We start from the raw sequence: 24,002 nt of genomic DNA on the forward strand, positions 1-24,002 counted from the left end.
AACATAATATAAATGTAGAAGTCAAATTTTCACTTCCAGATTCATAACTCAAGTTTGATTCTTGTATCCGAAAACCAATTTTGACCAACTAATATCCCAATCTAGAAATTAATTTTGTGTTTTTATATTTTGTTAATCCATATTTAAGTTTATTTAATCGCTAACCAATATTAAAAAGTGAATTAGTTTAAGAGGGTTGCATTCAATTTTTTACAAGAGACCGTGTAAGTAAAGTAAATTATTATTTATGTAAAAAATACATTTCCTGAATCAAAGAATGCATTTCTTAAAGTGTATATTTTCCTTTTTCTTAAATGTAATACATTGAAGACTTACAATATAAAATAAATTTTTAAATTTGATTAATTTTAGATTTAAAATCAACAAATTTTCTACCGGACGAGTCATGTCATTGGTACAATTTGGAGCACACACTAAATACACATCCATTAAATTCGGGTAACCAGAAATCAAGAATATTCCTAAAATGAACTAACATTGCTAAAGTTATGATAAATTCAACCCATTACAACAGATGTTCCGTGACTAAACACTATAAATAAATTCTTTATAGATATGTAATTTACACCTTTAATTCGTTCTTAATATACACCTCATATACCTAGTACTTACTTGATCTTCAGAGTACTTTTCAGATCAACCTGATTGAGTACCAGTGATTAAGGAAGAAGACTTATAAGAAAAAATAAGTAAACAACCAAATGCCATGTGAATCGTGAATAATTGTATAACCAGTTTATTATATAACCCACTTTCTTTTTCTTTTTCTTTTCTTTTTCTTTTTCTTTTTCTTTTTCTTTGTACAAATAAAATTTGAAGATTAGAAGTGTATTTTAATTGCACAATCTACAATCTTAGTGTTACCACGAAATTTTTTTTGAGAATGTATAATTGAGAGGTATCCCAAACTTCATAAAGAGGAAACGCAAACTCACAGTAATGCAGAACTCACAAAAACGAAACAATAAAAGTGAATCTCATAGCTTTCAGAGCAAAACCACCGGTACAGTACGTGGCGACAGTTGACGAGAACAATATTGATGGTGGCGATACCGATTGGGATGACGGTGGTAGTGACAGTATCGTAAGAGGGGTTCAAGGAACTAAGAGACAAGACAAGAGAGTGAAGAAACCATGAAGATGTTATAAAAGGATTTTTATATCGAGCTTGGTTTAAAATGAAAGGGAAAAAATAGTCAAATTCTTAAGATTAAAAAGTTAACAGAAATACAATTGTTGGAGATCTCATATCAGATCAAGAGATAAAAAAATTCATATAACTAGATGCAAATCTCATCTCGTGATTCAGTTTTATGAGGTTGAGTTACACTTAAAGTTTATTTCATAATATGTTATGATAGTATGTTATTCCACGCACGAGTCCTCACTCTCGACGTGAAGAAAGTGTGTTGGAGATCTCGACTAATATAGTGATGTTGTTATTTTTTAGCACGTGTTGTGCTGTGCGTGGTAATGGTAGTGTTGTAGTAAACTAAAATGACTGTGACTGCAACAAGTTGTGATTAGAAAATAAGAAAACTCCAAAAGAAGACAGCAAGGGAAAGAAAAACAAACTCATAGTTGCTGCAGATTTTTTTTCTTAATTTTGTATCCACCCTATTACTTTCGAAAAATCAAATAACTTTCTAATAATAAAAATTTAACTAAAAAATCTAAGTATTTTCTAATTAAGATTATTTTATTTTAAAAAGTTTTTTATTATAATTTCGGAAAGTGGTTAAAATTTATTTAAACGTATTTTGAGGTTTACTATGAAAGAAAGGATTGTGGATCACGCCGAAATTAATAAAATGCGAATCATATTCATCCTCACAAAAATAACTAAAAGTTATTTAAAGTTTAATCTGTAAAAGGATTTTATGTGGCAGTAAAAACATAGTATTTTTAGAAAAAAAATGAGAAAATTATAATATTTTATTTAATGTGAAAATGACAGGTAAGACCAACGAAGCAATATTTGAAGAGAGAATAGAGCATGTGATTTTCACATTGCAGGCACTATATAAGTCCAGCAAATTCTTTAAGAAAAATAATATTAACTCATTCTCCATTTTTACAATATTTTATTCAATAAGCCGCCACTGAACTTTGAAAGTCTACATGCATCATCATCACAATTAGTTATTCAACAAATTCATGCTGAAATTTACTTGAATTTGCTCAACTTTAATTCAAATTTGATCTTTTGTTGAACCAAAACTCCTATGTATTTTTTAAAAAAAATAATTTTTTGGGCTCACAAGTCACAACTTGATGCTAATAATAGAAAATTGTATGGTTATTTCCTTGCACTTTCCTACTCCACTTTATGGAATACCCATGGCTCCACCTAGTAAAAAAGTGGCAAGTGTGTCTTCATTCATCTTCATCTTCATCTTTGCTTCCTTTGCAAACCTGAGCTACCACAATGAACGTTGATTAAAGACTCAAGCTAAATTTTAATATTATTCTAATAAACAAGACAAAAAAAGTGCTTATGGGACAGACTAATGTGGGTAACTTATGTTTGAAAAACTTTACTCAATAATAGAAAAGTAAAAGATTAGTTAAACTATGGATTTTTTTAAAACAATTTTATAGTAAAATTAGTTTTTCTTAAATTAAGATTAGTTTTTACACAAATTTTAATTTTTTTTAAAGAAGTTATGTAAGAGAATCTTTCAAGTAAAATTTTATGATGGCATAATTAAATTGGTATAATTTTTTTTTGATAGAGTCTGAAATTTACACGTATACTTTGTATAATGGTAATAAGACAGAGAACTGTTGGGTGAAGTAGATAGTTTAATGTAAAAGATATGGCAACCGTTAGCAGTAATCACTTTTGCACTGACTGCTACTTTTGAATCAAAGAAAACAACATGTTATTAAAATATGAACTAAAATAATGGTTTTATGGTAAAAAACAATCCCCACAAGGACTCTCTGTGCTGGTCAATGATGAATGAGGGGATTATAAAATAATAACTAAATGAAAGAGAGAGGAACCAAATTATAGAAGAAGAAGAACCACTGTATGGTGTTGTAGATGTAACAAAACAGCTCTCCTCCTGCAATTGAATGAGCCTTGACAATCATATGACCAGATTGGATTTGTTTCCCAATCAAGGGACCACAGAAGAGGTGGCTGCTATAGGGTCTTCATAAATGATTTCCCAGCTTTAAAGGAGAAAGACACTATTGTTTTTCTGTGTGAAGAGTTCTCTTTCTCCCTTCCATGAATCCCCCCACCACCTGTAACAATCATTGGCAACTTTTGGCATCATCTCTGTAATTGTCAGGAGCTTGAGGTTTAACAGCTCCAGTAGTAACTGCTTCACAAAGCCCCTAGTTTAACACAATTCCAATGGAGTTAACTCCAAGAGGAAGGACTCAGGGCCATGTGTTGACCTTTGAGAGAGATGCGGATTCTTTTGTGGAGGAAGACAAGGAGCTTCAGTCCAAGTGGGCTGCCATAGAGAAGCTACCAACTTTCAAAAGGATTAAGACTTCTTTTGTTGATATCACTCAGGAGGATACTGGAAGCAGCAGCAGAGAAACAGTGGAAAAGTTTGGAGCTTGGAGAAGCAGCAGCAAAAGGGTGGTCGATGTTACCAAGCTTGGAGCAGTGGAAAAGCGTTTATTCATTGACAGGCTCATAAAGCACATTGAGAATGATAACCTCCAACTGCTGCAGAAACTAAGAGAAAGGATGGACAGGTATTTCCACTTGCTTTGATTGTCAAGCTGTAGAAGATGTTCTCAGTGTTGTCACAAACAGAATAAGTGTAACATTCTGTTGGAGTTATTGGTAGAGTGGAGTATTTACAAGTGACAAAACCTTCATATTTGCCTTTTTTATCACAAAGGGTTTTGGTTTGGACCCAATTCCAAAATAGGATAGCTTTTGACCAATTTTCAAATTTCTTTTCGATGTTCGAAATTTTCTTTTTGTTTTCCCCCATTCTATTTGCTTGTTACTTTTGATTCAGTTTAACACTTTGATCTTGTAGAGACATACCTCTGATTACTAGGATCACTTTGCATCATCAGTTAAATGAAGGAACCAGTTGATGTTGGTACTTTATTTCAAGAATTGACATATTGGTTGTTTTCAGAGTCAATGTGAAGTTACCTACTGTGGAGATCAAGTACAAGAACCTGAATGTAGGAGCAGAATGTGAGGTTGTTCAAGGGAAGGCACTCCCAACTCTATGGAACTCTTTTTCTAGCACATTTTCTGTAAGCATGCTTTCTCCTTGAACCTAAGCAGGTCACTAAGAAACCGAATTATATATAAAGCAATATTAAGAGACACAATCTAAGAAGAAAATGGAAAAGCAAAGAAATATTTACATTTGTTCATCATAAAATAAGCTAACTTTATCCTTGAACAGGGTTTCATGAAGACTATATCGTGTAATTCTCAAGGAGCAGAGATAAGCATTCTGAATGATGTCAGTGGCATCGTTAAGCCATCAAGGTTAGTGAATATGTTATATGCGTATGTTGTTTTGAAACACTAGGTAACTTAGAAATACTAGCAATACACTTCATATCATCTAGAGTCAAATGGGGAGTGAAACTCACATGATTTAACTGGTTCCTCACCAATTTCAAATAATAGTAAAGTGTGTATTGCTTAACACTTCTTGTTTTTCAGCTAGTTACTGACAAAAGTGTGCACATGTTTTCTGTCTTTCTGAATTCAGTCCTTTAAAATTCACAAGTACTGAAGACATTAAGCATGGATATTGTATTGTGACCACAAATATTATAAAGCTTACAATAAAAGGGGCTAAATTACTAAGTTTTCAAAGATGTTTTTATCTGCAGGCTTACTCTTCTTCTTGGTCCACCAGGCTGTGGGAAAACAACCCTGTTAAAGGCACTGGCTGGAAAACTAGAGCAGTCTCTCAAGGTCTGTATTTTAAACACAAAATAACAGATTGAAATTATCGGATAAAGTCACTTAGTTCAAGTATCTTTTGTATCTGAGTTCTCATAGTCATATATATAGCAAACATGATTGAGTATAATTTAGACTAATAAGGAATATGCTTAGCAGTGCCATTGATGTTACTTCATCCTTGATGGAATTCTAAAAGGTCTTCCAAAACTAATATAAGGAACCAAGCCAATTGAATTTCCCTATACCGCAATCTCAGTGATATTCTACTGCTTTTACTCATATTCAGGTTTCTGGAGAAATCTCTTACAATGGTTACAAGCTAGACGAATTTGTTCCTCAAAAATCATCAGCTTACATAAGCCAGTATGACCTGCACGTCCCAGAGATGACTGTGAGAGAAACAATTGACTTTTCGGCTCGCTGTCAGGGAGTTGGAAGCAGAGCTGGTGAAGCTTCTTACTTGCTCAATCCTAGATTATTCCACAAAATTGTAATTAATACCTTACTATTAGGCATTCACATATAATATATCCTCTGCATTGCAGATATAGTGGCTGAAATCACCAGGAGGGAAAAAGAAGAAGGAATCATCCCCGACGCAGATATTGATACCTATATGAAGGTAGTTTTAGTATAGACAATTAATGACATAATTACCAAACAACCAGATGACAAAGAAAATAACAAGACTTTTTCAGGCAATTTCAGTTGAAGGACAGAGCGAAAATCTTCAAACAGAATATGTTTTAAAGGTACATATGGTTCAAGCAGAACTGAATAAGAGTACATAATTTTTCATTGGCTTATTTATGATGTTTCTACCTTTTTGACATGTGAATACAAACTTCTGATATCGTAGATTCTCGGACTGGATATCTGTGCTGACATATTGGTAGGTGATGCACTAGATAGAGGCATTTCAGGTGGACAGAAGAAAAGACTAACTACAGGTATCTAGAATGATAAATAATGTTTTATACTGTAATTGAAAAAAATTCAGAACTCAAAATTCTTTTTAACTATAAGAACTCCTCCTGGCTAAAGGACATATGAATTGCCTCACCTCTTTGCCAGACCAATGATCACTGATAAATTGAAGGCTAATGAAACCTTCTGCTTAGGCAGCAAATAAACCAGTTGTTCTTCATCTTCATATTCTCCCCCCTAATGCATCCATTTTATTTTCAAAACACTATGACAGGAGAGATGATCGTGGGTCCTATAAAAGCTCTTTTTATGGATGAAATATCAACTGGCTTGGACAGCTCCACAACCTTTCAAATAGTTACATGTCTCCAGCAATTGGTGCACATAACAGATGCAACTGCAGTACTTTCTCTCCTTCAACCAGCACCGGAAACTTATGAGTTGTTTGATGATCTTATATTGATGGCTGAGGGTAAAATAGTATACCATGGCCCCCGCAGTCAAGCACTCCAATTTTTTAAGGATTGTGGTTTCTGGTGTCCTGAAAGAAAAGGAGTTGCAGACTTTCTTCAAGAGGTGAGATAACAAATGCCCCCCCTCCCCTTTTTCTTTGGTGCCATAGGAAGTACTTAGCTACAGCTGAGCCAAAGCACAAGTGAATTTTCCTTCTTGTTAATCCACTTTATCCTCATATCATAGCCTCACAACACAAGTGATAAATTTCAACTATGTACAGGTAATCTCTAAGAAGGATCAAAGGCAATACTGGTACCGCACAGATATTCCTTACAGATATATTTCAGTGGATGAATTCTCTCAAATATTCATATCAAGTTATTGGGGAAGAATGTTAAGTGATGAGCTCTCACAGCCAAACGATAAATCTGAATCCCATAAAAGAGCTTTATCATTTAGCAAGTACTCTCTGGGAAAATTGGATTTGTTTACAGCTTGTATGAAAAGGGAGATTCTCCTCATGAAACGAAATTCATTTATCTATGTGTTTAAAACTGTACAGGTTAGTATCAAGTTCAACTAAGCTAAGTGACACTTGAATGCTTCAATCAGTTTCTTTGATCTCACTTGTTTCCATTGCAGCTTACAATCACAGCAATCATAACAATGACAGTCTTCTTACGCACTCAGAGGGATGAGGACTTGATAGGTGCAAACTATTTATTGGGTTCATTGTACTATACACTTGTCCGCCTCATGACTAATGGAGTTGCAGAATTGATCATGACTATTACTAGACTCCCTGTTGTTGATAAACAGACGGAATTCTATCTCTATCCAGCTTGGGCATACTGCCTTCCATCTGCAATTCTAAAGATTCCATTTTCAGTACTTGATTCTATTGTTTGGACATCAGTAACATATTATGTTATAGGCTACAGCCCTGAAATAACAAGGCAAGTACTTTGTTTACTTTCATGCATACACAAAACAGCATGCTTTTCTTTTACTTTGCAAGTTTTTCTTATCTCTTACCTTATGAGATCAGGTTCCTCCGCCAGTTTCTTTTGCTTGTTACTTTGCATATGTCATCCACCTCCATGTGTCGTTTCCTGGCTTCAGTTTTCAAAACTGATGTTGCAGCTACAACTGTTGGTTCCTTGGTCCTAGCACTGATGTTCTTGTTTGGAGGCTTTATTCTTCCTCGGCGTAAGCAAATTTATAGCCTCAATCTATAAGTTTTTGTACTAATTTTAAAGTTTCTCATTCTTATGGAGTTTATTCACTGCAGCATCACTACCACGGTGGTTGAGGTGGGGATTTTGGCTTTCTCCAATGTCATATGGGGAAATTGGAATAACACTAAATGAATTTCAAGCTCCTCGCTGGCAAAAGGTATTTTTATAAGATAATTATTGTTCAGCTTCATGATAGGTCACAATAATATATATATATATATGTATGTATGTATATATATATATATGTATATATATGTATGTATGTGTATGTATGTATGTGTATGTATGTATGCGTGTATGTATGTATATCTAAATTACTTTCTTTTTTATTTGCAGATCCAAGAGGGAAATATCACAGTAGGGAAGGAGGTTCTTAGTAGTCACGGTTTAGACTTTGACAGTAACTTCTATTGGATATCAGTTGGAGCCCTACTTGGTTTCACCATACTGTTTGATTTTGGATTTGTCTTGGCATTAACATACATAAAACGTAAGTCTTATCTTTGTTAATACAAGGAAAATAATAAAACAGTTACTTTATTTGTTCAATCCACTGACTTCAAGGGAAATGTATTCAGAGCCTAAGATGTCTCGAGCTTTAGTCTCAAAAAAGAAGCTCTCTCAGCTAAATGAACAAGGAAGAAGTGATAGTGTGGAACTGAAGTCAGTTACCGTTGATATTGGCCACACACCAAGGGGAAATCAAAGCACAGGTGAATAACGCTTCCATGATAAATTATATCAAACAAGAGTTCTTTCTTTCAAGCAAAAATAGTAAGGAATTTTGGTTTCTTTTACATGTTTGGTCATGCAGGGAAAATGGTCCTTCCCTTTGAGCCATTGTCAATAGCATTTAAGGATGTCCAGTACTTTGTTGATGTTCCACCGGTAATAAGCTTACCTATCTTGTTTGTCATGATTTCGTGTTATTGACAATGTTGCCAATTAAGATTTTATAACTTTGTCATTCTGAGCAGGAGATGAAAAAACATGGTTCCGATGAGAAAAGGCTACAATTGCTCCGTGATATCACTGGAGCTTTTAGGCCAGGAGTTCTCACTGCACTGATGGGGGTCAGTGGAGCAGGGAAGACAACTCTAATGGATGTTCTTTCCGGAAGAAAAACTGGAGGTATCATTGAAGGAGAAATAAGAATTGCAGGATACCCTAAAGTACAAAAGACATTTGAAAGAGTTTCAGGTTACTGTGAGCAGAATGACATACATTCTCCATATATAACCATTGAAGAATCTGTCAAATACTCAGCTTGGTTGCGATTGCCAACAGAAATTGATTCAGCCACAAAAGGGGTATGGTTTCCTTTATCACTTGCACCATGGTTTTTCTTTCCTAAATAACAGATGCATTTTATAACTTTCTAAATTCTATGTATATCTACTGAACAGAAATTTGTTGAAGAAGTCCTTGAAACAATTGAACTTGACAGTGTAAAGGATTGCTTAGTTGGCGTACCTGGCCAAAGTGGCTTATCTACCGAGCAACGTAAAAGACTAACCATTGCAGTGGAACTTGTTTCCAATCCATCAATAATATTCATGGATGAACCTACATCTGGTTTGGATGCTCGAGCAGCTGCAGTTGTTATGCGTGCAGTGAAGAATGTTGTTGCCACTGGCAGAACCACTGTTTGCACTATACACCAACCAAGCATCGACATATTTGAGACTTTTGATGAGGTAGTCCAAAGTGCATTCTGTTGTCAAAATCTGTGAAATAGCAGCCTTTAAAATATAATAACTTTCTATCTAATGCACAAATAAATCAGTGTATTCATCTCTCTCGGTGATTCAGTAAATATCTTGATTTCTTGCTTCTAGAATTGGAAGTAAGTGGCATGTAGCAAAATTTGACCACCCTTATTTGCAAATCTAGAAATAAAATGCATGATATTACCTTCTCTGTCATGGCCAGCAACTAAAATTTAGTTATTTTCATGCAGTTGATTCTAATGAAATCTGGTGGACAGATTATTTATAGTGGAATGCTAGGCCATCATTCAAGTAGACTGATTGAATATTTTCAGGTATGCTCAAACCAACAGCAAAGTAGATAGCAGTTTAGATTCTTGATGGATCAATGATCATTTTATTTTCTTACGATAGTCTCAAATATGTTAATGACTAAATTAAAACTGCCCTTAGGGGAGTGTGTACCTTTGCCGCTCCTTCATTTAAACTGTTAAAATTTGTAGCTAATTAATTTCACTGTCCATCAGAATATACCTGGGGTGCCAAAGATCATGGACAATTATAATCCTGCAACCTGGATGTTGGAAGCTACCTCTGCATCTGTAGAAGCAAAACTCAAAATAGATTTTGCTCAAATATATAAGGAGTCACACCTTTACCAGTGAGCATCCAATCGGCTATTCTTCATTTTACAATTTTTTTAAACTTTTGTTTTTCAGAATTTACGTGCCATAACTGTTTTCAGTTTTAATGGTAATGATAATAAATTTCAAAGATTACTTATCCCAAATTTTGAATTACTGTTTCTGTTTCTAGGGATACCCTTGAAGTGGTAAGAGTGTTAAGTGAACCAGCACCAGGTTCGACAGACCTACATTTCTCAACTAGATTCCCACAAAATAGCTTGGGACAGTTCATGGCATGCTTATGGAAGCAACACTTGTCCTATTGGAGAAGTCCTGAGTACAACTTAACACGTTTCATATTCATGATTGTTTGTGCAATAATATTTGGAGCAGTATTTTGGCAGAAAGGGAATGAAATGTAAGTTTGTTTTCATATACTTATAATTTTTCCTGAAAATAAACTCATTCATTTTTTCTCCAAAAAGAAATATGTATGTTAAAAGAATCTCCACAACCTCAAACTCCAGATAGTGGAGATGCAACATTTTATCCCTATACTTCATTCGTTCCACTGTCTGTCTTCAACATATGGACTCGAGTGGAAAGGAGATTATTAAATTAACATATCTCAGGTTCTTTTACTTTTGATAAGTTCTGTCAACAGAGAGAAGCTGAAATCCATAAAATAGTACTTTCAGCACCTTCATTGTGATAACCACAGAGAGAAGCAAGTGAATTACTCAACCAAGTGCCATGAATAGTGTGCCTTACGAAAGCATAAAACAATATGAATTTTGTGTCATAGTCATATTAGGGAAAATCAACATAAGTGCTTGCATGATTCTAGTGTAGTCTTAAACTTGAAGTTGTACAGATGAAAGTGCTGACATATACTTCTTCTTTGGTTAAAGAAACAATCAGCAGGATTTGTTCAACGTACTTGGATCCATGTATATTGCTGTAATATTCTTGGGTCTAAATTACTGCTCTACAATTCTGCCATATGTGGCTACTGAGCGTGCTGTTTTGTACCGAGAAAAGTTTGCTGGAATGTATTCTTCCACTGCTTATTCATTTGCACAGGTTTGTAGTTACTTTAAACAAATTCAAGTAGTACTTATTTGATAGGAAAAATAAATGTTATTAAATCAGTAATATTCTTTTCTTAATGCAGGTGGCCATTGAAATACCATATATCTTAGTGCAATCAATTTTATATGTGGCCATCACATATCCAATGATAGGTTTCCATTGGTCAGTTCAGAAAGTGTTTTGGTACTTCTACACCACATTCTGTACATTTTTGTACTTTGTATACCTTGGAATGATGATAATGTCAATGAGCTCGAATCTCGACATAGCATCTGTATTGTCAACCGCAGTCTACACCATATTCAATCTCTTTTCTGGATTTCTCATGCCAGGACCGGTAAGTCTTTTGGATCTACCAAAATTTCTCTATACTAATTCAGTGTTTATGGCATCACAAGGGCTTGAATTTCTACCTTAATATTATATTTGCATCCAAAATACTTTTTGAGGGAATTTGGATCCAAAGTTTTCTAGGATCCAATCCAATCCCACCCAAAATGCTTACTTTTAAAGGTGAATTTTATCCTTCCCCAAAATGTAATCCATTCCATTGTTGAAGGATCATACTGCCTATCAACATCAAAGTTCATAATTAAACGACTTTCACAGATAATTATTTTTTGAATTTTTCTTTATAGCATCCGGAACAACAGAATCATACTGCATCTCTGAATTATATCAGTAACTTAATACATGTGTTTGACTGGGGGAGCTGAATGTCCATAGTCCATGCCAATAAGTACAAGATGCTTTGAAGCCTTAGATATTAACTATGTTTCTTAATTGCAGAAAATTCCTAAATGGTGGGTTTGGTGCTACTGGATTTGTCCTACTGCTTGGTCCTTGAATGGCCTCCTAACTTCACAATATGGAGATTTGGAGAAGGAGGTAACAGTCTTTGGGAAGCGCCAATCAGTTGGTTCCTTTTTACGAGATTACTATGGTTTCCGGCATGACAGATTAAGCCTTGTGGCTGTGGTGCTCATTGCTTACCCAATTGTTTATGCTTCTCTGTTTGCTTATTTCATAAGGAAAATGAATTACCAAAAGAGATAAGACAGACACAGACACAGATTGGTTCTTCTGCAGTGTGGTGTCTTCAATTTTCATGTATAGAAATATAGAAACATGTGGCTACATAGATTAGCAAGATGTTTACGGCAAGATACTCTCATATGTAACATGTAATGTTCAAATTTGTTTTATAGTTTTGATGTTGGTTATGTAGATCCCTGCCAAAAGAGGAGGAAAATGAAGAAGTGAAAAAACCTTTCTATCAGGGGCTTACAGACAAATATGTCAACAAGTGAGATAGGTTTATGAGACATATTTTTTCAAGAAAGCTAGTTATGTAGTAATAAAAAATATTCAAGTTGTACAAGTTAAAATAACACTATTTAATTAGAAAACTCTTTGTATCTATAATATATATGTTTCATTTTACTTCTCTTAGCTTTTATTATTATTTACATCCCTGTCAATTTATGTTTTCACTTTAGTTATTGATTGATGCCAAGGGATCAATATGGACTAATGACCTCACTAGCAAATATTCCGTAACAAACTCGTTGTTTTATTAATAATAGAGATTAAAATGAGAATCTTTTAATATAAGAGGAACTTATATAAAAAATTATTATTTTATATGGATAGAAATTATAAGGTGAGAGAGTAATTTTTTTTTAATAAAATCAGTATAATTAAATATTATGACTAACTTTTTAAAATTAAGTTGTCTTGTTTGTATTAGAGAGATGGGTAGAAGTATAAAACTATTGCATTGAGAGATTGCACACTAAAATAAGTTTGTCCATGTTTGTGTACCTGCATGTCATAACAAGCACACATGATTCTGAACTAGTCATTTATCATGTTATGCTTGTGTTGGAAAGGAGAAGATTACAATAATGAATGATTATTATAACAAAATAACGAGGTAAATGTGATTTTTTTTAAATCATCCCTCTTAAGCTATCACAGGAATATAAAAAATTGAGTCATAATTAAAGAAATTTCAGAGACTCTTGAAAATTTGACATAACTGTAGGAGAACTAAAAGAAAATGGCACTGTTGAAGTGTGGTGTATTGTATCTCTCCTCCATAATTCAGCGTGAATCAGTTTCATTGGTTTGTTTAAACACCTGCATTAGTCGAAGGAGGATGAAGAGTGTGTTCAGCTCCCAGCAATTACTCAGATAAGAGGTTTAGCTTGAATCCATGATGGGTTGTGAAATGTGGGTATGCAAGCTTTCAATCATTTATCATCAGGAGGCAGATAATTGTACAAGGAGGAAACTCTCGATACATTCATGAGTTTTTTCTATGGAAAAAGTTGAAGATGCAACGCATTAATACTGAACTAAATTGTGAGATATCCTGTTTTTGGAGGAGTGAAATTGTTGTTTTCTCTTCCCATTAGAGAAATGATGTCCACTCTCCAATCCATAAGATGTTCTTTCTTTTCCATTTTCAGAATTATTTGTTGTACTAAAGCAAGCTTCAAACTTAAGTGCCGTTGTGGATGACCATGGGATAATGTCTCAGAGTAACCATTAAGAAGTCCCATATCGCTGAGGAGAAATAAGAATCACTGGGATTTTATTATAAAAGAAACATAATTTGTTTTGAATACTCATACCTTTCTCGGCCTTTTGGCTAAGATCAAGTGTAGTATCTGTTCTTATCAGTTTAATATCTGATATGTGGGTTATTAACCCACACGATATTAAATTAATTTTTTGAAGGGGAAATTCCACTACAATAGCTTGCTATTGGGGATCTCATGTGTCGCTCAAGTCTTGCACTATAGCTTGAGCCTGGCACACCCTAACAATCAAGTTAAAGAATTTCAAAGCTATTTAATTTTCTTAAATTATTTATTATTTTATTTTATAATTTTTGTCATTTAGTTACACAGTTTCCTATCTTGGTTTATTTTGGAAGATGTTTGTTGTCTAATATTGTAATGTTTTCGTTTTAATTTTTTCCATTTAGGTTACTTAGGTTTATCAAGTAGGTTTATTGTGAAGTCTTTTATCTATTATTATAATGATTTCTTTTTTTTGTTTGGCATTTAGGTTTCTCATGTTTTCCAATTTATCTAATATTATTACTTGTCTCTCTCTTTGATTTTACAAATCTACACAATTTCATAATTGAATATCTTTGGTTTTACCAATATACACACTTTTTTTGAAATATATAGGGGAATATGATGTTTGTGTTATTAGCACTGGCATCTTACATCATTTTACCTCTTCTGGAAATTGAGTTTTCCAATACAATAAGCAAATAGAATGGCAATTGAAACAGGAAAGATAATGAGAACCACACCAACTACACCAAGAAAATCATGGTGAAACCCATAATAATCTTCCAAAAATTGGACAATTGTTTTCTTTTCTCCAAAGGCTGATATTTCTTTGACTTCATCTCCATACTGTGAAGTAAGCATTCCATTTAATGCCCAAGACATGGGGCATAAATAATACATCCAAATCCACCACTTCGGAATTTGCTGAGTTGAGAAAAATAAATAAAACATTTAGTATCAGTATAGGTTTTATGATACATTAGCTTAGGTGTTAAACCCTGATTTTCCTACAATCAGTCCAACAGCTCTTATTGAATACACTAAGAAATTTGGAACATTTAATAAAAAGTTAAACTAACTCTACACTATCATATAATGTTGAATTTGAAGATATTTATACATCATGAATTTTCTTTGGTCAAAAGTGAAAAATATTGTTTAGTGTATTCCATTTCTTAATAGGTCCTCTTTACTAGCTGAACAAAAAACTGTGTATTTCCTGTCATTGCAAATGTAAATATAAAAATAACATCATATGAAACTTACAGGTCGTGGTACAAAGTACCCGGAAAATAGATTGAGCATGGTGTAGGAAGATGAAGCCACAATAGAAGCCAATTGAACATTTGGTGTCAATGAAACAAGGAGCATCCCTAGATAATTGAAGTATAACAAATTGCAGAACATACTGTAGAGTAACCAAAATATTTTATAAGCAGACCAATCATAACCCAACATAGGATATGTGATTATCACATGTACAACCACTTCAATGATTAGATAGGGAACCTCAATTAGCACCTGCAAAAGATATAAAACCAAGTTACCTTAAAGTTATTGGAAGAGTCACCAAAACATAAACATTGAGTAAATTAGTGCAATACTTGATGTGCTCCAATTGTGGTTCTTATTTTCTTAATGAATAAAAATATTTGAAAATGAGTGATGAATTCAGATTTTGAAGAGAAATACCTGTGCAAAAGAATAGGCCCAGGGAGAGTACATTCCAGCAAATCTTTCACGGTACAGAACAGTGCGCTCTGTTGCCACATATGGCAAAACTGATGAGCAGTTATTTATCCCAAAGAAGAGTACAGCAGAGTACATTGCACCAAATACATTGAACACATCTTGTTGGTTATTTCTGTGAAATAAACAAAACAAAATCATTCAGCCATTAAAAAGCAGCTTATTTCAATATATTAAGAAAATGCATTTTAATATTCCATGTTTTTTTGATGTAGAATACAGAGAATAAAATTTTGACCACTAACATTTTCTTTCCTTTCTTCCAGAACAGTATTCCAAACAGAATAGATAAGGCAGTCACAAAACAGATGCGACTCAAGTTGTATGAAGGACTTCTCCAATAGGACAAATGTTGTTTCCACAAACATGCTTTGAACTGTTCCCAACCATTTTGTGAAAAATGAGATGGAAAATACAAATCTCTAGAGCCTGGAGGTGGTGAACTTAATTGCTCAACCAACTCTTTGTTCTGTCTGCATTCAGTGAGTAAATATCATGTAAAGATCACATGCATATGAATTATAAACACTCCACTAGAAAAACATCTTTAAAATTCCCAGAGTCATCATTTAGTTACATGATATTGGATATACATGCTAATTGCAATGCTAATATGCATTACTATTGTCATTTTTATTAAAACAATATACATGCTTCAGTAGATGGAGCTATTAGTTTTGTTATTTATTTAGGATTTTAAACTTGCAATTGTTTGAAAATTTTATTATATTTATTTAGGGTGTTTGGCTATGTTGCTGTAGTCAATGAACTTTGTAAAAAAATCAAGAGAGTTTTTATTATTATGTGATGATGGAATCTATTTCTATAATGAAATAATATACTATATTCATCTTATATCAAACTCATATTAAGTGAAATTGTCTATCAAATATATAAGCTGCACCAGAAGAATTGAAGCAATAAGAACTTCCAAAATCAGTCAATCCTAATGGGTCCAGGTTTATCTAGGGAGTAAGTATTTTGTGAACTTGCAATCAGTTACCTTGGATTGTTCTATTCTTCTAGCAAGATAATGTATACTTTTTTGCTTGAATATCCACTTTAAAGTTAAAAAAGATTAGCAAATAGAGATGTTATATAGGACCAAGAAGTGGAGAAAATTAGTTTATACTACCCAAGTTTAAACTAGAAACTATAATCAAATAAATCAAGCAGTGGCACATGAATAAAATTCTGAGATTCCTTACTCGTATAAGGTTGATTCCTTATAAATTTGGGCAAAATCTATTCCGAGTTCGGATTCTGCTGATCTTGAAGTAACCTCTAGCATCCATGTTGATGGGTTGTAGTTGTCTTTAATCTTTTGCACTCCCGGTATACTCTTTATAACAAAAGATTTAAGAATGCAAACCAAGATTTTGCAATCAAACATTTGTGATGAAAAAGAAAAGAAGTTGGGTATGATATAAGAAACTGACCTCAAAGTATTCAATGACCCTACTTGAATGCTTCCCGAGTGGACCAGCGTAGATTAAGCGTCCTCCAGTTTTCATGAGAATAAGCTTAAAGGATTACGTGAAAAGAACATTTTAGTTAATTTAATTGTGCATTGTCCCTTGAAGAGATTCAACAATGAGATAAGCATCAGACATTTCCTGAGTTAATTGGTATTAGAATCTTTATCTAATTATGATGAAGATAATATATTAAGTATCAAGGGTCCTTCTAAGATGTTGCACAAGAACTTGATTTTGTAACTTTAAAACAGTGTCTTGTTTGAAAAGTACTCATTATTTAACCTCTTTATGGTGCTTGAGCAATTGGATACACAGGCTCAAAGGCTCTGTCATAACATCTGGTTCATTATAAATTCAAAATTTACGTTAAGGGATTTTGGTTACCTCATCAAATGCCTCAAATATATCAATACTTGGCTGGTGAATTGTGCATGCAACAGTTCTTCCTGTTCCAACTACATTCTTCACTGCTCTCATTACAACTGCAGCTGCCCTTGCATCTAGACCTGTAGTTGGTTCATCCATAAATATAATTGAAGGATTGGCAACAAGCTCAATGGCTATCGTCAGTCTTTTTCTTTGTTCAGTCGATAAACCACTAATATTTGGCATGCCTACTAAAGAATCTTTGACCCCATCCAGCTCAATAGTATGAATGACATCATTCACAAATTCCTGAAAAACAGAAAGAAGCCATAAAAGGAAATGAGTCCCAGTGAACAAGCTCAAAATTTGAAAACAAAAATATTACAGAGAGGAGAACCATACAGCTTTAGTTTTGGCATCAATCTGGGAAGGAAGCCGAAGCCAAGCAGAAAACATCACAGATTCTTCTACTGTTATGTTTGGAGAATGTATGTCATTTTGTTCACAGTAACCTGATACTCTAGCAAATGTGGCCTGAACCTTAGGGTAGCCACCAATTCTAATCTCTCCTTCTATAATACCACCAGTCTTTCTTCCACACAGGACATCCATCAAAGTTGTTTTCCCTGCTCCACTGACTCCCATCAGCGCTGTTAGTATTCCAGGTCTGAATGAACCTGTGATGTCAGAAAGGAGCTGAAGCCTTCTCTCAGTAAAGCCTCTATTTCTCATTTCCTGCACCCAATATGGTATAATTTCCAACTACGTCAATGCATGTAACTTAATACTCAAGAACTAGCAGTAATTAAATTCATTTAAGTTACCAAAGGGGTATCAACATAGTACTGGACATCATGAAATGCTACTGCCAGTGGCTGGAAAGGTAGAACCAATCCTCCTGGAGAAAAATAGAGAAAGAAAGTATGGAGAAACATAAGTTTAACAGAAAAAATTATATTCAAGATTTACACCAAAGTAAATCACAATATAAAATTTCACTGGTACACATGAACAAGACAAGAGCTCACGCTTTCTGGTTTCTACAGTATTTTCAATCGGAGAAGTAACAAGTTTCTTGTCTGCACCAATGCTACTGTTGTTTTCTTGCTGTTCCTGTAACTCTGAATTCTTCTCAGAAGATACAAGTGTTCGAGATCTTGCAGGAGCTGATGGAGCAATGCCAAAGTGAAGGTTACAATATAGGTCTAAGAGCATTATTATTCACCACATAACATGCCCAAGTAAACAATGCTAAATGAACTTACCATTCAAGAAAGTCAGCATCAAGGTAAAACCTACATTGAACAGCACTGTGAATCCAATTAAGGCAGCAACTGATACCCAATAAAAGTAACCATCAAAGTTTAGCCCCCGGTTATCAAGTACTTGGTGACCCATTGTGCTGTTTGCAGACATCTTCAGTGAGAACAAAGGAACGAAATTAGAAGAGGAATTTTATAATTGCACCAAGCAGGCCTTCACATAATTGAGTACTCTCAGCTAAATGACAAAATTTCATGAAAGCAGAAGTAAAAGTATCCTTTTGAATTCTTGTAACCAAATGAAGTTAACTGGTCAATTCATCTCATCAATAAAAAAGAAAAGAGTAGCCAAGAGCATTTAGTTGCACGCAATGTATGTTCTTTGAAGCACAAAAGGAGTTATACATGATTACCTTTTCCCACCTAGGAGCAAGAAATTCATTCACAGTTAAGCCTATCTCTCCATATGACACAGGAGAAACCCAAAATCCCCATCGCAACCAAGACGGCATATATGCTACAATGGAAAAGCAACTAAATTTATTTTCTGAACAAAACTCCCCGTTAAAAAGGTAAATCAGTTCTGGAGTCTTACGTTTTGGAATGATGAAGCCACCAAATAGTAAAACAACTACTATGGCCACAGTACCAGCTGTCACAGAAGAAACCACAGTTTGAAAAATTGAGGCAATAAATCGAAACATGGATACCGAAGTCATGTGTACGACAAACAGGAGAAGGAACTGGCGAAAGAACCTGAAGAAAAAAGTTCAAGTCAAAACTTGGTCAATATGAATGAGATTCTGAAACAGTTTTCGGGTAAAGAAACAACACAAAACCACTAAATGATTTCATATAGATTCTCCAAAAAGCCTATAGCATCATTGTTAACTAATCATATTGTGTTAAATTCTGGAGACAAAGTTGTGTTCAAATGTATAAGTTCCATCAAGGACTAACCTTCCAATCTCGGGGCTGTAACCAATGACATAATATGAAAGTGATGTCCAAATAAAAGATTCCAACAATGAAAGTGGAATCTTTAAAACAGCAGATGGTATTGTATAAGCCCATGCCGGAAAAAAGGACAACTCTTTTTGCTTGTAAATAACTGCAAGTCTTGATACAGTCATAGATAGTTCTGGAAATCCATCGACCAGAAGAATGACGAGTGAATAAAACAATGAACCCATAAAATAATTCCCATGGACCACATCAACAGCCATTCGTGTTCGAATGAAAACAGTCATTGCTACAAATGCTACGATGACAAGCTGCATGGATGAAGAATTTGAGAAAGTTGGGTACAGTTATCACGATAGAAAGGCATGGTAGTGAAAAGAAAAGCCTACAAGTACCTGTGTTGACTTGAATACATAGACAAAAGAGTTTCTTTTCATTAGAAGAATTTCCCTCATCATGCAAGCCTTAAATAATTCCCATTTTGTCAATGAGTACTTTTTAAATACAAGGGCATTGTTGTGGCTCTGAGACTTATCAAATGGCTTCAAGAGTTCCTCCTCCAACTTTTTACCTAAAGGGCTATCCTTAAATTTCTTAATGAACTGGTCAATTGAAACATAACTGTAAGGTTTTTCTGTGATACTCCAGTACTGTGCTTGATCTTTCTTAGAGATTACCTACATTTTACAAGTATTTCACATAATCAAATTCTGAAAATATCATGTTAGAAAAGGAAGTATTCAGTTAGATTGAACATACTTCCTGAAGAAAGTCAGCAGTGCCTTTTCTTTGTGGGCATTTAAACCCACAGTCTTCAAAGAACTCAAGAATGCAATCACGTGGACCGTGGTACACAATTTTTCCTTCTGCCATTAAGACAACATCGTCAAAGAGATCAAAGGTCTCTGGTGCTGGTTGAAGGAGTGAAATTAATGCAGTGGCATCTGTGATATGCACTAGATGCTGAAGACAGGAAATAATCTGGAAAGTAGTGGAACTGTCTAAACCATTGGATATTTCATCCATAAATAGTGCTTTTGTTGGTCCAACAATCATCTCTCCTGTACAATATTCCAGAATCAGGAACAATCAGGAACACAGTCACCTCATATGTCAACTAATGCTCTAAAATTCTATAAATTTAATAAGCTGCTATTATGCAGTGTAGTAACAATACCTGTAGTTAACCTTTTCTTTTGACCACCAGATATACCTCTTCTTATTGGATCTCCTACTAATGTATCAGCACATATATCAAGACCAAGTATCTGCATGTGATTGTAATAGTCAATAAACAATAAATGAGCAGTATTTGGTAGAGATAATGATATTAACTATAGCTTCATGGAGAAAATGAACAGACTACCTTTAAAATATAGTCTGTCTGAAGGCTACTCTTAAGTCCATTTATTGATGTTGCCTGTACCAGAAACAGTGCTATTGAATTAATACTAACCAACACTTGGACAACAAAATAGCATGAAGACTTTTCAATGACTATACTGAAACTACAAAGTAATGAACCAGTTATCCCACAAATCATTTATAAACAAAATTATTACAAGTTTTTCTGACCTCACTTTATCTGAAAACAATAGACACTTATCATACTGAAATTCAGGTTTAGAAGAGTGAAATTGGGTTAAGAAAACAATCATAACTTATTATGTCTTAAAATTTTAACTTTGGTCTTACTCAACCCTTGAAAAACTTGTAATGGATGACTAAAATGCAGCAGAATAATGTATTATTTTGCAATAATATTATTATATCAAGTAAAGAAACATCGTAAGGTGAATTTATTTATTTATTTTTATTGAAAAATTGAAAAAGTTAAGCTTTATTTGTTATTAGGATATTTTTGTTAAACATAGAGAAACTTGACCAAAACATGGAAGTGGACAGAGAAAAATGAGCTGAACAGTACCTTCATATATGCATCTAGATCAGGATCAGGAACTATTCCTGCCTCTTTCTCCCTTCTACTGACTTCCATCAGGAGTTCTTTCATACATGGAAAAAAAGCCATCACTCATCTCTAAGGTTAATTTATGAAATTTATTTATTTTTGTAACTTTAAGTATACCTACCGGCTCGGCTTCCTACTCCTTGACAACGAGCTGAGAAATCAATTGTTTCCCTCACAGTCATCTCTGGAATATGCAAATCATATTGGCTAACATATGCTGATGATTTCTGAGGGATGAATTCGTCGAGTATGTGTCCATTGTAAGAAATGTCCCCTTGAACCTATAGTGCACCACAACAATCATGGAGAAGACTCATTTTTCAAATAAACTAAATACAGATATTGAGTTCATTCTGTCTAATGCATAAAGTCCTGTCGAAATGGCTTCATCTTTAGCTAATATGGTATGACCAAAAAATGAAAGTAATAAGAAAAACATAGAGTAAATTTAGATTCAGGAGTGTGTCCATTTTTTTTTTACAATGAATTGGAAGATTTAACTGGTTTCTGGAGAAGTGACATTTGTTGTTTCTCTGATCCCTTAGAGAAATAATGTTCACTTTCAATTCCTCAGTTGTTATTCGTTTCTCAATTTCAAACCCAGCAGTGTTATACAAAAATGAACTTCAGATTTTGGTGCCCGTATAATGACTATGGGACAAGGTCTCATTTGAGTAAGAATGACTAAGTCCCATATTGCTTAAGAGAGATAACAATCATTTAGGCTTTTATTATAAAAATGGAATGAATTCCCTTTAACACTCATACCTTTCTCGGCCTTTTGGCTAAGATCAAGTGTAGTATCTGTTCTTATCAGTTTAATATCTGATATGTGGGCCATTGGCTCACATGATATTAAATTAATATTTTGAATGGGAGGTCCCATCATAGGAGCTTGCTTCTAGGGATTTCAATTGTCGCTCGAGCCTTGCACTATAACTTGAGTTTGGCAAACCCTATATTAAAGTTTAATAATGATTACTATTATTTTGGATACAAATTTTTGTAGATTATGTTGAATTATTTTTTTAAGTTTAGTAATGATGTTTGCTTGTAGTCTGAATATAAATGTAGTTAAATTTGTCTTCAAATTATTTTATGGTCGAATTTTGTTTAAATTTACTATGAGAAAGGTCTGAGATTTAAACCTTTAGAGAATGACTTAGCTTTCCAGCCAATGCCAACAACAATGTTGTTTTACCACTTGCTGGTGGACCCAGCAATAAAGTCATCCTGCAATAGAATAAAATGCAATAAATTATAAATCATTGTCTTTACACCATACTGAATATACTAATATTAAATTCAATGAATAAATTATGTGTAATTTGCAATTTGACCTTCCCGGATTAATAATTCCACTGGTATTTTTGATGATGTTTTTCTTCAAATCTTGAGAATTCAGAACTGACAATTTAGTGGTGTCCTTGAGAAAAAAGAAAAAAAAAAAAGAGAAACAAGAGGAGAGTCTTAGACAGTGAGCAAAAATAAAAGATTAGTGTTATTAAAATATTAATGTTTTTAGAGAAGTTACTTGCAATTCATATAAAAAAAATACTTACAAGCATAAATTCTTTCAGGGTATTCCACAGTGTAGGTATGGGTTTGCCCTTAACTATCTTACACTCTGCTTCTACACACAGATTGTGATACCTCACTTCCACTGTCGGCAACTTAATACCTACTCTACAGAGAGTAAAAAGAACAATATTAACCATCTTTCCATTTACTTGATATTCATAATTTTAAATGGGTGTTCACAATTTTGAGATTTAGTGGACACCACTCCACCATAAATATTAAGACAGAATAATTCACCCCATTAGCTCATGATATTTCCATACATGCAATATTAAAAACAAAAAAATAGATGACCTGTAAAATGAAACAGTTCAAAGTAACAGGCCATATCCCCAAAGGGAAAGAAAGAGAATCTAGGAAAAATAGTTACTTGTCAATTCTTTTCCTGAGTTTCTGCAGCAGTAGAAGATTATCATTTTCAATGTGCTTAATAAGCTTTTCTATGAACATGTGCCGTTCTTGAGCTCTAAGCTTGGTGACATCAACAACCTGCTTCCCTTTAGTTTTCTCATCTGTTTCCATGCCATCATAAACATCAAACAAAGCTGAAGTAATCCTCTCATAGGTTGGTAACCTCTGAAGTTCAGCCCATTGTAAAGCTTCTATCTGGTCATCATCTTGTTCCACGGGATTTATGCTTGAAATGCTCTGGAAACTAGAGGCATGGCTTCTAAATGAGGACCTTATGCTCCTTCCTATCTCAGCCAACTCAATCCTTAGAGACTCTATCTCATCTTCACCAACTAGTTGTGCCATCTCAAGGCAACACTATCCTGATTAAACCTCAGTTGGAGTGCATATTTTTCACTTCTAAACATTATATAGAAATCACCCTGCTGCTTTGATAAGCTTGACAGTGGCAGTTGCTGATGTAATGCATTATGTCATGTATTTGTCTTGTTGCGTGAATGACAATTGAACAAGCTGGTGTCAAATGAAAATTACAACTACAAATCCATATTTTTTTTTATATTATTAGTGTAACAGAGCTTTCACAGATACATTAATTAATCACCAAAGTCCATGCTGAAACATGATTGAAAATATTTTACTAGGAAC

At 34.0% G+C, this 24,002-nt stretch overlaps 2 protein-coding genes and 2 non-coding genes across 5 annotated transcripts; 3 read left to right on the forward strand and 1 right to left on the reverse strand.

Annotated features, from left to right (window-relative positions):
* The first annotated feature begins 2,969 nt into the window (after nucleotides 1-2,969).
* LOC137807065 (pleiotropic drug resistance protein 3-like) lies at nucleotides 2,970-12,424 on the forward strand. 2 transcript variants are annotated; one of them, XM_068607509.1, is made up of 24 exons: nucleotides 2,970-3,741; nucleotides 4,140-4,263; nucleotides 4,419-4,504; nucleotides 4,858-4,942; nucleotides 5,220-5,379; nucleotides 5,479-5,555; nucleotides 5,632-5,685; nucleotides 5,793-5,883; nucleotides 6,135-6,436; nucleotides 6,597-6,878; nucleotides 6,959-7,272; nucleotides 7,365-7,525; nucleotides 7,608-7,711; nucleotides 7,891-8,044; nucleotides 8,133-8,267; nucleotides 8,369-8,442; nucleotides 8,532-8,864; nucleotides 8,961-9,251; nucleotides 9,515-9,598; nucleotides 9,791-9,924; nucleotides 10,080-10,307; nucleotides 10,801-10,972; nucleotides 11,064-11,318; nucleotides 11,771-12,424. In XM_068607509.1, the coding sequence occupies exons 1-24, from the start codon at nucleotides 3,389-3,391 to the stop codon at nucleotides 12,035-12,037; spliced, it is 4,320 nt and encodes a 1,439-aa protein (XP_068463610.1). In that variant the 5' UTR covers nucleotides 2,970-3,388; the 3' UTR covers nucleotides 12,038-12,424. The 2 variants fall into 2 exon arrangements, with proteins under 2 accessions (XP_068463610.1, XP_068463611.1); XM_068607510.1 differs by having other exon boundaries at nucleotides 3,219-3,741; nucleotides 5,642-5,685.
* A 1,192-nt stretch (nucleotides 12,425-13,616) lies between these two features.
* LOC137808853 (U2 spliceosomal RNA) lies at nucleotides 13,617-13,812 on the forward strand. Its single transcript, XR_011080752.1, has one exon. It is a non-coding gene; the product is annotated as a U2 spliceosomal RNA (small nuclear RNA).
* A 370-nt stretch (nucleotides 13,813-14,182) lies between these two features.
* LOC137807069 (pleiotropic drug resistance protein 3) lies at nucleotides 14,183-23,757 on the reverse strand. Its single transcript, XM_068607517.1, has 24 exons — nucleotides 23,314-23,757; nucleotides 22,925-23,048; nucleotides 22,703-22,788; nucleotides 22,511-22,595; nucleotides 21,484-21,643; nucleotides 21,321-21,397; nucleotides 20,760-20,813; nucleotides 20,571-20,661; nucleotides 20,153-20,454; nucleotides 19,789-20,070; nucleotides 19,391-19,704; nucleotides 19,026-19,186; nucleotides 18,844-18,947; nucleotides 18,434-18,584; nucleotides 18,197-18,334; nucleotides 17,993-18,066; nucleotides 17,571-17,903; nucleotides 17,187-17,477; nucleotides 16,764-16,847; nucleotides 16,533-16,666; nucleotides 15,570-15,797; nucleotides 15,268-15,439; nucleotides 14,842-15,096; nucleotides 14,183-14,499 (listed from the first exon to the last, which is right to left on the reverse strand). Exons 1-24 carry the CDS (start codon nucleotides 23,697-23,699, stop codon nucleotides 14,233-14,235), a joined length of 4,353 nt encoding a protein of 1,450 aa, XP_068463618.1. The 5' UTR covers nucleotides 23,700-23,757; the 3' UTR covers nucleotides 14,183-14,232.
* On the forward strand, nucleotides 22,127-22,322 carry LOC137808854 (U2 spliceosomal RNA). Its single transcript, XR_011080753.1, has one exon. It is a non-coding gene; the product is annotated as a U2 spliceosomal RNA (small nuclear RNA).
* Nucleotides 23,758-24,002: the final 245 nt, after the last annotated feature.

The sequence above is a fragment of the Phaseolus vulgaris genome, chromosome 3 (assembly GCF_000499845.2).
Source record: "Phaseolus vulgaris cultivar G19833 chromosome 3, P. vulgaris v2.0, whole genome shotgun sequence".
Taxonomy (NCBI): Eukaryota; Viridiplantae; Streptophyta; class Magnoliopsida; order Fabales; family Fabaceae; genus Phaseolus; species Phaseolus vulgaris.